General features: G+C 41.7%; 1 protein-coding gene across 1 annotated transcript in view; it reads left to right on the top strand.

Moving 5' to 3' along the window:
• The window catches only part of LOC138033203 (uncharacterized), a 47,596-nt gene that overhangs the window by 5,326 nt on the left and 24,770 nt on the right, over positions 1-17,500 (top strand). The window contains exons 2-3 of the mRNA XM_068880968.1: positions 9,558-9,805; positions 12,933-13,047. Of these exons, the coding sequence (XP_068737069.1) occupies positions 9,558-9,805; positions 12,933-13,047 (363 nt within the window). The remainder of the gene's footprint in view (positions 1-9,557; positions 9,806-12,932; positions 13,048-17,500) is intronic.

Raw genomic sequence — 17,500 nt, 5'->3', positions numbered from 1 at the left:
TATTTTCTCTGGCACTTGTAATTTTTGACAAATGGTACAGAAACTTCCGGGAATTCCGGTCAAAGCGAGAAAAAAGGGAATACCTCGAAAGGATGAAGCTATGAAAGTTCTTTTAAGAACTTAAAAGAACATCTTAGTTGTTTTTTTTCGAAATCGGACTTTGTTTTTTTTTGTGTGTGTGTGTATGTGTGTGTGTGTGTGTGTGTGTGTGTGTTTTAAAATCGAAGTTGGTTTTTTGCGAGCATCTGACTTCGTCTTTCCGAAAATCTGAGTTTGTTTTTCAAAATTGAGATAATTTCGGAAAATGCTGAAATTGGAGTTTATGAAATATACGCCAACTGCCAGAAACACTGAAGACTCGCTGAGCTGCACACTTTAAAATAACATTGTAATGTTTACTTCTTGAGAAAAAAAAAAAGAATCGTAGTTCCACGATGATCGTTACGCTGTCACGCAACGTTCTCCACTTGTTTGTTCGTGTTGATGTCATGTTGTTGTCCATCTTTACTACGCACGAGTCGCAGGGGAACTTGCTAGCCAATTCTATTTGGACTTCAAGGGATCGAATCCTATATCACGATAAAAAAGACAACAACATTGAAAACAATTTTGCGGAAACAAGCAAATGAGAACGTTGTGTGACGACTATCGTGGAACTGTCGCTATGGTCTGTTTCGTCTTAATTGTATTGCGGAAAAGGTTTTTAAGACGTAAACATTAAAAATCTAGTTTTAAAATGTGGAGCTCAGCGAGTCTTCAGTGTCTCTAGGACTTAGCATATATTAGCCATAAAAACTCCAATTTCTGAAATTCTCTTATTTCGAAAAAACAAACAAAGATGTCCCTTTCGTAGCTTCCGTATTTCCCATATTTTTTTATTTATTTCCACCATAAATGAAGGAAAGATGCCGAACATTCCAACGTAACATTACAGGAGAATAACGACAAAAATTGAAACCAAAAAAAAAATGGAAAAAAATGACACCCCGACGTCGGCCCCGCGTTTTGGCTGCTACCGAATAAAACAATTATGTTCTATAATACCAACTATTAATAGCGGGGAACTACCAGGAAGTTGATTCAGTTGAGATATCATGTTCTTTCAAATAAGTGCCGTCAACATTCATTCGAACCTATTTTAATCAGCAACCGCTCTGAAGCTCTTTCAATTTTACATCTTTATTTTGTCCGCCATGACCTTTTTCTAGATGAGGTCCCTGCCCTTCCTTGAAATAAAAAAATAGTCGGGAAAGGTAGTAGCTGATGGTGTTTTACTTTATTTTTGGTTTTATCTTGTTTTGTTTTGTTTCAAACGCTGTTTTTTCCTTCACCACTCAGCAACGGTACGTTTGCAATCAAATTTGTTCAGTTGATCGAAAAGTAGAGATTACTTCATGGAAAATGTGCGCGTACGATTTTAATCACGAGTTGAATAGTATCAGAAAACGAACGAGTGAGCGCAGCGAACGAGTGAGTTTTCTGATACGAAACAACCAGTGAATAAAAATCGTACAAAGCATTTTCCATGCTGTAATGTGTGTATTTCATAGGTACTGAAGTTTTCTTCGTGGTAGTGCTTGATAGACAATTTTACTTTGCACAAATGGAGTGGTGCGATGAAAGCGATAAACAATGGTTTAAAATCGCCCAACCGACAACTTGTTTAATAAAATTTACAACACATACTGTGTTTCAGATATTACAAAGTAGTCCAAAGTGAAGAGTGTTTTTAGTTCGTCGCTTGTCAAAGCTACCGGCGCTTTGGGTTGATTTCCCTTTCCTTGCTTCTTTAGCTGTTTTTGTTTGGACTAAAGAACCTCTCTGGTTTTCTCAAATACCAGGTCGTTTCTTACGCTTGCGGTATAACCCTTTTTCTTCATTTGTCGTTCCAAGCTAGCCACTAAACTTCGAAGGAAAGTCGGCTCGTATTCATTAGGGACTTTAAGATAGTACACGACGGTAGACTAGGACGGTTAGATGAGTGTTATGTCACGCAAAATCCCCGTGACATTTGACCGTCGTGCTTTTTCGCCGGGTTTCTCGTCGTGGAATCTACGGTGAAAACGGTAGGAATTCATCCATACTTATTCGCACTATTTTAGTCTTTTCCTTTATTATGCATTGAAAACTGATCACCCAGTGGGTTAAATGTGTATTTGCTTGTGTTTGTCTTGATTTATCCATCGCTGAAATGAAAAAATCTAGCGAAAATTCTGAGTTCATTCAAAGACATCACTCGGCCACATCGCGGCTCAAACCAAAATTTGCTTGTTCTCAATGTAGCGTTATCCATAATCCACCATGACACAGGAGGAAAGCAGAAAAGAAAGGTAAAAGAGATAATTGTAGCCGTATTTTTTGTTTATGAACCAATTCCCCTTTGCGGATTTACACTCGCTAGAATCCAAGGAATCTAAACAAAATGGTTCAAATTCCCAGTAAGGATAAAGAGGATTCACTGATTCGTATTCATGGTATAAAATAAGAAATTCCTCCTCGCTAATTGAACCTTCTGCAAAAGAAATTACAAGAGAATTTCTCGCGTCTTCAAAAGACATGTTTATTCCTCCGTCCTACGGTCGTGTTGGCCGAATCTTAAGTTAAAAATTTTCGCGCCTTTCTACCGTACTCGTCCAAAGTCTCCGGTATACGCATCCAACCGTCCCAGCCTACCGTTGTCGACTATCTTAAAGTCCCTATTGCCGTCTTTAGTGAGGACGGAGATTAAATTGGTTGATGTATTCAGTATTCATTCAGTTCACCGCTGGAATAACTTCCATTTTCCTGCGGTCGACATTCGCTTTCAAAAGTCGTTCAAGCAATCATACATCTCCTTCAGTTTTTGAGCGACATTTCTGTTTTCTTGTTCTAAAACAAATTCTTCAACTGAGCAACTCAGAAGCGAACCTTTTCTCGGCCATTTTTCAAAGCGAGCGGTTTTTGTGCAACGGCAGTCGGATGACGTTTCATTCGATACGTTCATTCATCACTAGTGAAATTTCGTCGTTCGCGTTTCTGATTGGAAGAACGATATTTCTTCACAGTGAAATTTTGTCGTTTGTGTTCCTGATTTTCTACATTTAGAATCAGTACGAATTGTATTCACAATGGTTTTCGTGGATGAATCTCGGTACTTATGAAATTGTCGAAAACGCACAACGAGAAACGTTTCCTGTATACTCACAACTTAATTCTTCTGCGTTACGATCTACAACACTCGACTCAACTCAACAATTCAGTCAGGAAAAACTGATCGGGGCAAAGTACATTATCAGATAATCACGCAATTCTTAGTTGGTGTTAAATTATCGTCAATCATCAAGGTAATTAAATGAATTCTTCCAGTTTCCGACACACTCCCCCATATGACTCGTGCGCAGGTAACGAGACATATGCTCAAGAAGGTAACTGCTACGTCTTAACAAACAAAGAGTCACGAGAAATTCTTAACGAGTAAAATTGTCCATAAATTCTTCGGCCTAAAATAACGTTCAATTCAGTTCGCTTGAATGATATCTTTCACTTGGAGTTCCGCGGCTGCAGCAGCATCACTCCTGGGTCTGAACATTGGTGCGTCAGGGTTGAGTGTCACAGCTGTTTCGTGATTGTCGTCTTCATCACAGGACAGCTCTAACGGGTACAACAGCTGCACAGGACGCTCGACGTGTGACCGTCCGACCCGTAACTTAGCACCACGAACTACTCCATCTCTTCCAGCAATCAGTTGCTCCACAATCCCCAGTGGCCAGCAATTCCGGTTTTGTTCTTAGGACTTCACGATAACAACGTCTCCAACAGCCAGAGAATTCGCTTTCCCTTTCTTTCCGCGACTGAGCCGGTGACGCTCACGCAGCGCGCTCAAGTATTCGGTCGTCCACCTACGCTTCATCACATCTTTCGTTTTCATCAGGAACTTGGCGCGTTTCCTTAAATCTCTTTCTTCTATGTGATAGGGCTGCAACTCGGGCAGAACACTGGAGTTTAGTATCAGGAAAACATTCGGTGTTAACGTCGGAAGTTGCATGTCGTCTTCCACGTAACACAACGGGCGGTTGTTCATCGCAACTTCAATATCCAGGATAACTTCACTCAGTTCTTCCCAGGTAAGCAGACCTTGGGCAACTGTTTTGTAGAACATGGACTTCATCAATCCAATGAGACGCTCATACTGTCCACCCCACCATGGCGCTCGGCGAGGTTGAACTGCCAATGGATGGAATACTCACTCAGGAAGGAATGGAATCTTTCATCCCTCCGCACCTTCTTTACCCACTTGGCAGCGGCGACAAAGGTTTTCCCATTGTCTGAATAGACTTTCGATGGACGTCCTCTCCTGGCAATAAAGCGCTTTAAACTTTGGATGAAATCGGTAGTCTCCAAACTTGGAAATAACTCTAAGAACACTCCGCGAGTAAGGCTACACGAACACAAGATCACGTGCGCTTTACGTTCTTCCTTGCGCTTGCTGCGGTACTTCACAGAACCGGCGAAATCAACACCTATCACATTGAAAGGTGTACTTCCTTCTGTTCGCTCGCTAGGCAGCAGTGCGGTGGGTGGATTCTTCAAGGCTACTGCTTGAAAGCGTTTGCAGCCACTGCAGTTCTTCACCGTTTTCTTGACTAACTTCCGCAGTCGGGGTACCCATAATTTTCCTCTCACTTTCGTCATCGTCAAAGAAACTCCCCCATGGAGTGTAGTCACGTGGTTATGCTGTTAGCTGTTATGCTGGTTAGCTGTAAAAAGAACCGAATCTGGCAGGTAGATGGGATAATCTCCCTGTACACGACCTCGGCATTCCAACACACCATGTTTGTTTTGTTGTAGGTTGAGCTGCTCTTGATCCGCGATAAAGCGATAAAATTTGTATTTCTCATCCCCTCTTTCTGCATTCTCTTGATCCAAAACAGCTCATGCTCAGCTAGCTCTGCCGTTGTCAGAGGTCTACGGATCTTGTTGGAAGGAGGACAACAATTGCGCAAGAATCGCAAGCTCCAAGCACCAATCCTCATGGCTTTACGAAAGCCAAACTTCTCGGGAAGGTCATCGAATTCGTTTCTCCCTTCGACACCAACAGTGACAAGTTCTTTTTGAACCTTACTCTCTGCTCTACTTTCGGGGCTTGGCTCTGTTCTCAGGTGGCCACTTGGCGGGGTCTCCCAGCCACGAAGGCCCCTTCCACCAAATTTCTGCTCCACTCACACTACCACCTCAACTTCCTAGATCGGCAGGGTTATCGACTGCCGGGACGTGATGCCATAAAACTTTCGGGTGCCTTTAAATCTTCCTCACACGATTCGCAACGAATTGGCGGTAGTCTCCGTGATCATTGATCCAGTGAAGGGCGACAGAACTGTCCAACCAACAGTTGATATCAGCCGCTAGTGGGAGTCCCTCCAATGTTTGTCGCACGTTGTTGGCCAGATTGACTGCCATATGACCTAACACGATTTCCAGTCGGGGAATGGTTAACCCTTGTGTGGCAAGCCGAGCCTTTGCGGTGATTAATCCTTGGCGTCGCCGAATGCGTGTAATTGTATCTCTTGAATTTCTCCTTGGTGAAGAGGAACGCAGCGTTGTACTGTAACGACATCCGGGATGTTCCGTTTCCACTTCGTCCACTGTACCACTAAGTCTTCCGGTAACGGACTATCCCACGCGTTCTTCTGAACGCAGGTTTCCCGGTATAGCTGTTTGCCCTCCAGTAAAACTGGTGATGCTAAACCCAGCGGATCGTACACTTTTGCTAAGTTGGTAAGGATCTCTCGCTTCGTCCGTTCGGCTGGTGGACTTGGAAAGTCAACGTGAAGGGTGTCTTGCACCAGGAACCCATGACCCGGAGCCTACAACTCTACTGTGTTCGTGTAATGGCGTTTTCACAGACCTATTTATTTTTAGATTAAATTTCCGACGAATGAGACTCCCACAGGAGCCCGATGACCATAAGCAGACGTCATAGGGTCACCGAACCGGAACCGCTTTTGTTTTTTTCCAGAAAAGATAGTCTAAAAATAGATCGGTCTGTAAAAATGCCGTTACATAGGCCCAGTATGGGAGCTGTAGGCTCCGGGTCATGGGTTATGCCTGCACCTTGTCCCAACTAACACCAAGTACTTTGATCCCTTCTGGCTTTGACACATTGTTGAGCTGTTCTTTGGCGAAAGACCTCTCGTAATTTTCACAATCAGTTTCAAGCCCCTCCTTATTAGAGTGCCACTTGTGTAGCTCGAACTTGGCGTCATTAAAGATCTCGATAGCTTCTCGTTTCAACTGCTTAGCCTTGTCTGTAGTACTTCCTCTGGAAATAAGGTCATCGACATATACGCTCTTCCGCACTTCGTTGACGGTTTCGGGGCATTTCGTCTCTAAATTCTGAAGATGTTGCTGGATCATCCCATTTAGAAGAAATGGCGATGGGCCAAGGCCAAACACAACCCTGGTGAATCATAGCGTTTCCACTTCCTTCGCAGTCTTGTCTACGATCCAGTGAAAGCGCAAGGCATCTTGGTCACCAACACAGGGTGGAAGCGGCAACGAGTGAGAACGCTCCACAGCTTGTTCTGCAGAAGCGGGCCTGCATGTAGGCACTCATTTAGTGATGGGGCCATTTCGTGAGCTCGCGCAGACGCATCATACAGGACTCGAAGCTTTGTTGTTTCCGCACCCTCACGAACAACCGCACGATGTGGCAAATAAAACTCTCTCCCGGAGACTTCGGCAGGTGCCCGTTCTACTACGCCTTCCGCCAACTGTTCTCTTATTACGTCATCATAGTCGTCCAACATGTTCTTTCGGCGTAATTTCCGCAAGTGGGAATTTAGTCGTCGCATACTTCCGTCATGGTTATTTGGTAGGGAAGGACAAATACCTTTCCAAAGCAGGCTCGTCTCGTACCAACCTTCAGGTAATCGCGTCAGTTGCTTTTTACACTTATCGTAGACACCAAACTGGTCCCCGGCTGGCGTATCTGCTAGGCCAAGAACATCAAGTGCACACAATCTCTCGAAGTCACAGTTCGAATTCACCGGCAAATGAACAGGTGATAAATCTTGGTCTGCGCCAGGCGACATGACTGTCCACCTAAAACGGGTATACTCCGCTACTGGGTCCCCACGACGACGACCCACACGCAAACGTTCTCCTGTCCGCATTTTCGCAAATTCGTTCGCACCCAGTATGAGATTTACAGGCACCTTAGCTTTGTCGTCGACATCATCCATTCGTACTCCCTTGAGGTGAGAGTTCCCTTCTATCGGCTGGTTGTAACGAGGGTTTTCTAAAATCAGCAACTCTCTCTTGTTGACTTTGGTGACGTCCACTTCGAGCTCAAAATCACCAGTAACTGATCTGATACCCACTCCAAAAACTTGCTTAGTTCTTGTTGTGACGCCAGTCAGCATCGCTATTTGTCTTAAACCGGTCGATTTTAAACTTGCATTAATCAAGTCGATCGCAGTAGCGGAGGCGTACGAATGACTTGCTCCACTGTCCAACAGGGCTCTAAATTTGTATCCATTAATCGTGACTACCACGACAGGATGAATTACGGCCGAGTTGCCGATGTGATGTGCTGTCATCCCTGGCTCACGTGTCTGAGCTTGAAATTGGGTGTTATCGCACAATGATGCATTATGTCTTGCGTGACATACTTGACAAGTGGACTTGCTTTTGCACTCTCTTGCTCGGTGCCCAATTCCTGAGCAATTAAAACACATACGTTTCTCTAGGAAAACCTTTTTCCTCGCTTCAACACTCACAACCTTGTCACAGTTAACAGCCTTGTGATCTGGACTCTGGCTAAATAGACAGCCTCGGATGTTCCCTTATTAATTTTTTTTCATCACGTTTTGCGTAGAACGCCCTCGATTTCTCTCTTCGATTGACAGTTGTCACAGTCTTTGGCTTTGAACTTTCCACTCCTTGAACTGGATTGTTAATTGTCCATTTCTCGAGCGCCCCATGAAATTGTACAAATGTCCATTCGCTCCAGTTTTCATGGCCAGCTCGTTCTTAATTACATCTAGCTTGTCAAATGTGAAACGTACAGCGGCGTCCAGTTTGTTTATGCTCTGAATTGTTTGCAGCGACTCAACATTGAAAAGTTGTATCTCGTAAAATTCGTGAATCTTCTTGACATCCCTTTCTCTGACAGTAGGGAGTTCCAGTATATTCCTTACGTAGGTTCCCACAACTTCGGTCGTTTTTCCATATCGTTTTGCGAGTAGATCTTTAGCCCCTATTATAACCTTCGGGGTTAAACTGAAGGCCATCGATAAGGTTTCTCACCTTCAAATCCACCAATTCTTTCAAGTATGAGAATTTAGTAACTTCAGGGGTAGCGGACTTGTCAATTTGTGTTTCGAACTGTCCCCAAAAACCGCACCCAGTCTTGTGGTGTGTGATCAAACTTTGTGATTACTAGCTTCGGCATTTTTACCACGTTGCTAGACATCGCTGTAATTTCCGGTGGCGGAGTTGAAGTTCTGTTTGAGCTTGTTTCAACTCCATTTTTTTCTTTTCACATTCTAACTCCTCTGCATGTGCACGCTCAACAGCGTCTTGCTTCTGTCTCAGTTTCTCTTTCTCCAATTCGATTTCTCGTTTGTGCTCGTAAAGAGCAGTTGCGTGCTTCAAATTGCGGTCGATCTGCCCAATCTGGCGTGTCAATTCACAATTCACGCATACATTCATCCGCTTGATTCACAACTTCTTCAATTCCGCTAGTCCATTCTTGAAATGACTCTTCGTCCTCGCCATTTACGAACTTTTTCTCCTCTATTGATTCCTCTAACGTGTTCAGTGCTGTTACCAGAGTTTCTGGCGAGGTTCTGTGTCTTTCTGAAGCTTCTAGATCATCCTTCTTTAGTACCTCGTCCGTCTTTTTCACTCGAAAGCTGAGTGTCTTTATTTTCCCGTTCAAATCCGCAATTTGTGTCTCCATGTTGCTTAACAACGTCTCGTCGGAGTTTCCACTTTGTCAAAAACGCACAACAAGAAACGTTTCCTGTATACTCACAATTTAATTCTTCTGCATTATAGTCTACAACACTCGACTCAACTCAACAATTCAGTCAGGAAAAACTGATCGGGGCAAAGTACATTATCAGACAATCACGCAATTCTTAGTTGGTGTTAAATTATCGTCAATCATCAAGGTAATTAAATGAATTCTTCCAGTTTCCGACAGAAATAAAAGACCTTTCATCTCCAAGAAAACTGTGTTTCATTATTCTTCTTCTTTTTTTTTTTTTTTTTTTTATAGATATACGAGTAGTTTCCAATTTTTTTTTCCTTTTGATTTTTTTTCTCGCATACTTGCACTTCCGCAATCGCTCGAAAGTTCCAGGTGACTTGAACAGTGTACACGTAAGCAGGATTATGCGCAATGAAGCCTGGAAAGACTTGCTTAGGCTATTTCATAAACTCCTTGATTATATACAAGGAAAAAAGATATTAATTAACTCGCAGTCATAACACAATATTCCCACACACTGTGCTTCTGAATGTGTAAAATGCAAATGAAAAACACATTGAAAATCAAACTTTGCATTTTGCAGGTGAGTGTCGTCAACTGCTCTTCCCACATTTCTTTTTTGTTGCTAACAAAAGCCTTGTAAACCATACCATAAAGACTGTACAAGTCCAGGATAAGGATCACTGTAAGTGGATGTGTTACAAAGAACCCAATTGCGTCAGTGTTAATTTTGAAAGTGGGACACAGCAATGTGATTTGAACAACGCAACACACCGAAATCATGGTGCAGAGCTTGAGGACAGAGATGGTTTCCTCTACCATGGAGCACATGTAAGAGCCAAACTTAGAATTATCAAAAATATTTCCTTGTCTCTCTTTTTTTTCTTTTTTTCTTTGTGTATCTGTCCGAATTTATCTCCTCCTCCTCCTCATTCCTTCTCCTTCTCATTCTCCTCCTCTTAAAACGTTCAGTCCTTATTCTTAGTGTAATGAAAGAATGACCCCTATTTCGTAAAACTCTACCCTAGTTGGCGGTAAGAGGTGATGAAGTGGATTGTCGAGAGACTTAATTTTCTCCCAAAGCTTGCGATTGTTTCAGACTAATATTCTTTAGTATAAACTCTAGTAGAATTCTTTATGCCTTCTATTTGCACAATTAGCCAATATCAAAAATATCATAATACTCGTTGTTTGGCCCCCCGAAATGTTGCATAAGCATTGTTTCAGTGAGACTGATTGGTAGCTGCTTGTCACGTGGCACTTCTGTCACGTAACAAGTTGTCAGTTGCCTGAAGAAGACCGTGAGATATGGTCGCAACGTTGTATTGCTTATGAAACATTTTCTCCTTTAGTTCCACATAACGATTTAGATCTACTCGAGTTAATTGTTTCTATTTGCTCTTGGGACTTACAATGGTCCCAAGAAAAAACTAGGAACAATGCTTACGCAAAATTTTGAAGGGACAACAAAAAGTATTATGGATTTTTTTTACAGCTGAGCTCCACGCGCGCGGAGCACAATAATTAAGAAAATATAGCAACCCATCGATGCGATAAATTTTGGTTCTATAGCTATGACGTCATCGACCGTCCCTACGTCCGTACGTCCTTACGTACGTCCGTACGTCCATGTATGCCAATGTGACCAGTATCACCCTAGTTTACAGCATACATCTTTGATATTGGACATCCATGTTATGGTCAATTTCCAACTGTCAAATCAAGGTATCCACTGACCAATATCACGTGACTATATCCCGGGCTTAAGTTTAGAGCCCATTGAGGTCAGCTGTATTTTTAAGTTGACTGCTAACCAGGTACTGGTTTTCGATTGGATCGCAGGTTCAACCCAGGTTATATCACCAAAACATAAACGAGGCTCCAATTTTCGCGGGCTTTCTGTGGCTCGACGCGACTACACAGGCATACTACGTGAATAGTATATGTCTTAACAGTCAATGCATTTCGTGTTCAGGTGGAAAACGGTTTCAATCCAGTTTGAAATATCATATCTGTGGTCCACACTGGCGGCTACGCAGTTATTCAAGTCAAGCATCGGGGGGACATAAACTTAAAGCTGAATGTTTATTTTCAATTTTTTTGGAGTTGCTTTTTTCTCTGTATTTCAAGTTTTGGCTTATCTTTAGAAGCTCTGATAAGGTTGCATGATGCCTGAAACGAAAGGAGAGAGAAAGAAAACAACAACGACAAAACAGAATACCAGTAAAAGCTCAAACTTGGTGAAAGAAGTTACTCCACAAATTCTTTACTTGGGCTCTAACCGTTTGCTGTTTTTACGGATGCATATTTTTAAAAAGATTAGTAATTTAATTGGGTTTTCCTTTGTTCAAAAAATGAAACTCGAATTTTTATTCTCTAAAATACGATTGAACAAGCGCTTTTTAATCCGTTTGCCCAACTGTTTCTCCATCTGCCTCGACAGTAAGAAGAAAAATGTGCCCATATATTATAAACACGTAATCGCAATGAATTTTCGTAAAATTAGGGAGAAATATCACTAACTTGTGTTTTCAGCACCTAAAGGTTTAAAGTACTTAAGGGTCATTTGTTGGAGCGGATCTTGTTTGAAGTTTGTCCTTTCTTGGTTGCTTTGCAGTATTTTGCCGATTCTTGTTCCAAACCAAGCTGGCGTGTTTCAAACTGTAAATGATTTCGTTTTCAGATAATTAAAGTATATAATAATAATAAATAATAATAATCAGTAAAACTCTATTTTGACATTGAACTGACAAAGTTTCCTGACAGTTTCTTATTTTAGCGTGATTCCTATTTGCTGGCTATCATGACCGTTTACTCCGAAATGGCATTTTTTCCTTTTCCATTCGCTCGCTGAGAGTGTACTTGGCTGTTTACCATTTACCAAAAATACGGACATTTCGACAGTGGAAATTTCGATCGGGTGAAAAACGTGTTCCATTTAACTCTGAGTCAGGTCCGTTCGCCGCCTGGTGATTGAGATTTACGCGCCAAAATTAAAGATATGGCCGTGAATTGCCTGGAACTGGTAAGACCTTTCAAAACTTGTAAATGGAACACACATTTGCATCGGAAAGTTTCCAACGGGAAAACAGGACTACCATCTCAGGCGTCCCACTGCTCCCGGAAATTTTCCAGTGGAACGAACCAAAGTCGTGTTCCATTTACAAACCAACCGGAATTTCCGGAAATTTTTTCTAATTATATAAATGGTAAACACTCATCGCTTCGTGATTTATGCGAGATCGGTTTTTCTGGTAAAATTTAGCGTGGAATTCATTAGTTGGGCAATGAATTTTTATATAGAATAAAGCAAAGAAAATGACATGCAGTAACCGGAAACACCAAGACGCCGAGAATCTGAAAACCTTTTATTTTTACTAATCCTACCGGCAGTAAGAAAAAAATGACCAGGGAGCTCCGCTTTTAGCCTTGGCTAAATCTATATATTACTAGCAAATTATTTAATCTTTAATTTTTACAAAGACCAGTTTCTTTGACAAGAAACTGCTGTTAAATTTTGAGATCCAGTTGGATCAAAGCGGAATTGTTTCGTGTTAAATAGTAAACAAACATCCTAAGAGACATAAGAAACGACAACCACACTTGCGAACCACAGGTGGTAGGACAAAAGTGCCTAGCGAAATTGCAGGTATTTACTAAACCCTTACCGTCATTTTAGTTTTCAAAGCAGTTTAATGGGATAGTGAAAAGCGTCAGCCATCGTAAATGGGAAAAAAAGAAGTTTTGACCTAACGAGAGCATCATGAAAACGCGCAAATAATTTCTGGCCATTCGCGGCATCTGTGTGTTCTTTTAATAAATGAACTCGTAACTAATATATGTATGAGCTTTACAGCAGTAACACATAGTTGCAGTTTAATTTTCATAGGAAAATAATACAAAACTGGCAAAATAATTTTCTTCTTGACTAATTCGTTCACCTTTTTTTTGTTTCCAGAGCGCTTGTGAGACAAACCATTGTCAAAACGGAGGTGTTTGCCAATCAGGATACACAGACAAAGGATATTGTTGCGTATGTCCTATTGGCTTCACATCTGATCATTGCGAAACAGGTATAATACGAGAAGGCAACAAAAAAACACTTCAAATTATAATTATTGTTTACACCTTTTGCGCGAGTCATTTATTATTGTTATAGATGTTGACGAATATGTAACACCAATGAATAACTTCAGCGAGGATGTAGTGTGTTAATTAGATCACCTAGGGATCCTATATGTGTACATGCAAATTGGGATATATATGCTGGCGATCAATACACTGGTAATGATAAGGGAAAAATATGGAATATAATTAACATCACCTCTAATATGGACTCTGCTGATGATAACCTGGGATAAGGCGTAAATTTTGCATCCTCCCTAAAGAAAAGTACGCCTGATACAATTTCTTAACGAGTCGTCTTCCGCCGCCAGCTGTGTTGAAAAGTAGGATGGCGATGTGGGAACTCGGGGACGTGTTGAATCATTTTCCAAGTATAGAATTTCAGAGATGGGAGAACATCCTAACGTAAGAAGGAAGTTGAATTGCATAATTATTACGGTGTAGTACTTAAATCCCTTTCCTAGGTTCGTTTGGCCCCCCGGGGGGGGGGGACTCCCATATGAAACAGACGGGGATGCTCGTCGTCTCGCTTAGGGGTGTAAATTTTGGATTTTGGTCTCGCTTAGGGTGTTCCGGGCAAAACGCCAATATTTTATGCCACCAATGTCTCGTTTAGGGTTCTGCGAAGTACCACAGAATTACGCGAAGAGAAACAGAAGTCAAATTTCCTTTTAAATTTTCTTTTTAGATAAAAGCATTCGATGATTATGCCTTTTTATCATTAAAACTCATTGCGTGTCGTATTTTTGTGTTTTTAAACGGTATCTTTTAGGGGTCAAAATTTGCTTAAGCCACGCCTAGATTGGTCTCCTTTAGGGGTCGAATTCAAAATTTCCGACGAGCATTCCCGTCTGTTTCATATGGTTTCCCCCCCCCCTCCCCCCCGGGGTTTGGCCTCTCAAATGCGTTATATTTTGCAAGAGCCATCAGCTGTATGCTTCTCAAGTACCAGCTAAATACACACCGAAATTTAAAAATTAATTCCTCGAAAAGTACTTCTCGCCACCCGTTACCGAGCCCGACTGATAGCCCATTGATCTGACCCTTTAACTGAGCTTTCACGTTGCAGCGCATGTTGCTGCTGTTGTTGTTGCTCAGTGTTGATGCATAGAAACTTAAAGGGAAAGTAAGGTCTTACAAATGTTTCTCTAAATTACCAGAACTTTTCCTCAGGAATTCGAAAATAAGTGCCGTTTTTTCCAGTTCCCTATTAAAATGTGAGCACTTTGAAGTTGCCTCTTTCGTGACTTGGAGAGCGCCATCTTGGATATGATGTGTTATGACGTAGCAATAGTCAACAAACGTGTTCGACCTTACCAAGTTCTTCGTTACCCGATCACTTTCTCAATGTTGTGTGATCTTTCTGCTCCAAAAAATTTTAATGTAAGATAAACTATGATAAACGGTGTTGTAGTTCAATAGGCAGTAGGCCATGTAGGCCATAAATGTGACAGGAACTCAAGCCACTAAATACTTGCAGATCCTCTGATCAATCAATCTGGGCGGCAAAAATCAGCCACAAGACGAAAACCTTGAACATGCGACATAGAAATAATCGACTTGCGTATCTTCTTTTCTTTTTCAATTTCTTACTTATGCGACAGCTGTCTTTGATGCTTCAGCAAACGCATTTGTTCGGTTTCACACGGGGAAGTGTTTAGAATAAGCCGACGAAACCTTCAGGTGTTGCTCAATACACATAGCAAGGCTTTTTCACAGCAACAACTACCGCTTTTGGGGTGTGTTTTGACCTGCTCAAGTACGCTTTTGAGGGAGATGAAACTAGACAGACTTATTTTCACCATGAACATTACATCTCTATCCACAGTCATTCCCAATAGCGAAGGTCTTCAAGCACTTAAACACTTTTCGATCAACGCATGCCCATTGTCAAAGAAGCAAGCTTGGAAACGCTACTCCGCCTTGCCGAACTAGTTTTTACGCTTAACAGTTTTTCTTTCGCCGGCACCTATTACAAACAAATTAAAGTTGTAGCGATAGACACAAGAATGTGACCTAGCTATGCCAATCTTTCTGTAAGATATGCTGAACACCATTTTTTTAATCAGTACAATGGCCCCAAACCTGAACTCTACGGCTGCTACATCGACGACTGCATCGGCACTATTTCATCCAGCAGAGAAGAACTCGATCAATTTGTAACCTCCGTCAATTCTCTTCATCCGTCTCTTAAATGTACCTGGGAAATTTTGGAAACTTCATTGGCTTTCCAAGATATCAAAGTATCTATTAGTGACAACGTGCTATGTACCAGTGTGCACTGCAAACCTACAGATTCTCGCAGTTATTTGTTGCATTCATCGTCACATCCCCATCACATGTCAAGAAATCCATTCCTTATTCTCAATTTCTTAGACTCCGACGTCTATGTAGTGATGACTCCGATTTTTCCAGCAAATTAGAGTAGACTTGAGAAAAACCGAAGCTTCCGATGCAAAATGAAAATGGAAAGAAAAGCTGGCCAGCGAAATAAAACGTGGATGGATTTCTCAAACCTGAAAACCTGACTGCTATGTTGTCTGTTCGAATGTGTCATTTTGCCAAGGAGGACTTTAAGCGGGAACTTCGGGTATGTGAATATTGGTCTTGGTGACATTCGCTTCATACCGAAATATCAGTCAGCCAGTCCAAAATATTATTATATTGGAGCGAGAAAACTGAATCAAACACGTGCACCACATAGACGACTTTCACTGTTACATGAAGGCGCTTTTCCAGCCAGTAAAATAATCTTAACTTGAAATGTAGTTAAGTTTTGTTAGCTTTATAGATACTACTGAAAAGATTAACTCTCACCATTCGATGGAAGTTGTCACAGAGGTCTCGTAGAAAGCCACGGTACATGGGTTAAGCTTGATTTCCAGGCGTACACAAACACAAAAACAAAGATGGCCGATTTCAATTTAAAATTGCCTAATTTTGAAGCATTATTGTTGCCTATTTAAACATAGGCAGCCCAAGTTCGCGTCATTAGAGAGCGTGTAATAATTATGAGTGCAAAGCGGTGTTGCGTTACAGGCAGCCGTTGAGAATTTAAACGCGTTATAAGACTTTGTATGGGACATAAAATACCGTCGATTATAAAGCCTGAAAAACGCTCAATTTACCGTTCATTCAGTAAAATGAATAAAACTGACTCACCTCTGCTGTATTCTTGTGCGTTGTGGTGCTTATTGTACCGTTTCGGGAATTCCGTGTTTTCAATGTACTAAGACGAAGTGAAGGCTGCACACTAAGATTTCGACCGTAGTCAGCTCAGATGAGGTACAGTAATTTCATGTACAACACTTACCCCATCCCCACAGCGGCTTCTCGAACAGCTCCATGGTTACGAGTGACGCTGTGGGGAAGGGGGTAAGTGTTGTACATGAAATAACTGTACCTCATCTGGTGGAGTTAATTTAACCTCGGACACAAGCTTAGTGACCATTCACATGATCACCGGCTGTTATTTTCATCAGCTATCGTGGAATCGGAAGCAGAAAATGCTCATTTCCAGCCAAGTGCGTGGGGATGTTTGACGACGAAACATTCACCGAGGTTCGCAAATGATGGGGCTTTAGCTTTGCTTGAAAAAATCGCGGCTGGGATGGATTTTCGAGGCGCAAACCGCCTCTGCATGAGCTGACTACGGTCGAAATCTTAGTGTGCAGCCTTCACTTCGTCCTAGAACAGTGAAAACACGGAATTCCCGAAACGGTAAAATAAGCACCAAAACGCACAAGAATACAGCAGAGGTGAGTCAGTTTTATTCATTTTATTCAATGAACGGTAAATTGAGCATTTTTTAGGCTTCATAATCGACGGTATTTTATGTCCCATACAAAGTCTTATAACGCGTTTAAATTCTCAACGGCTGCCTGTAACGCAACACCGCTTGCAGTAAATGGAAGTACTTTCAAATCTTGCTTGGGGTTGTCCAGTTATTGAAATTCAAGCCTCGATATACTTGGGAATTGTAAATTGACCTGAGAAATGGTCATACCAACGTTTCGGTCATGTTTCCTATGTCAAATAGATAAGGACTTAATGCAATGTGATTTGTCCGTTGGTTTTTACCTAAATTACTCCACTGTGTAAACTTGATAGTAGTATAATAAAACTCACCTGTTAAATGAAGACACGTGATAAACATACTGCATATATTTACTCTATATTTGTTTCACATTGTGTAAACGAGGGACTTCTATATAAAACTGGGGTACAATGCAGTTACGATCAAAATACGAGGATTTTGTGAAATATGATGAAAAGTTGAACAAATAGTAAAAATGAGTCATCACGTCCCCAAGTCCCCACGGCCTTACGTCCTCACATCCCCGAGTCCCCAAGGCCCCCGTCCCCGAGTCCCGGTACGGCTTTTCAACACAGCCTCTGCCG

Source organism: Montipora capricornis, chromosome 14 (genome assembly GCF_036669925.1).
Source record: "Montipora capricornis isolate CH-2021 chromosome 14, ASM3666992v2, whole genome shotgun sequence".
Lineage (NCBI taxonomy): Eukaryota > Metazoa > Cnidaria > Anthozoa > Scleractinia > Acroporidae > Montipora > Montipora capricornis.
This window is presented reverse-complemented; position numbering and strand designations above follow the sequence as displayed.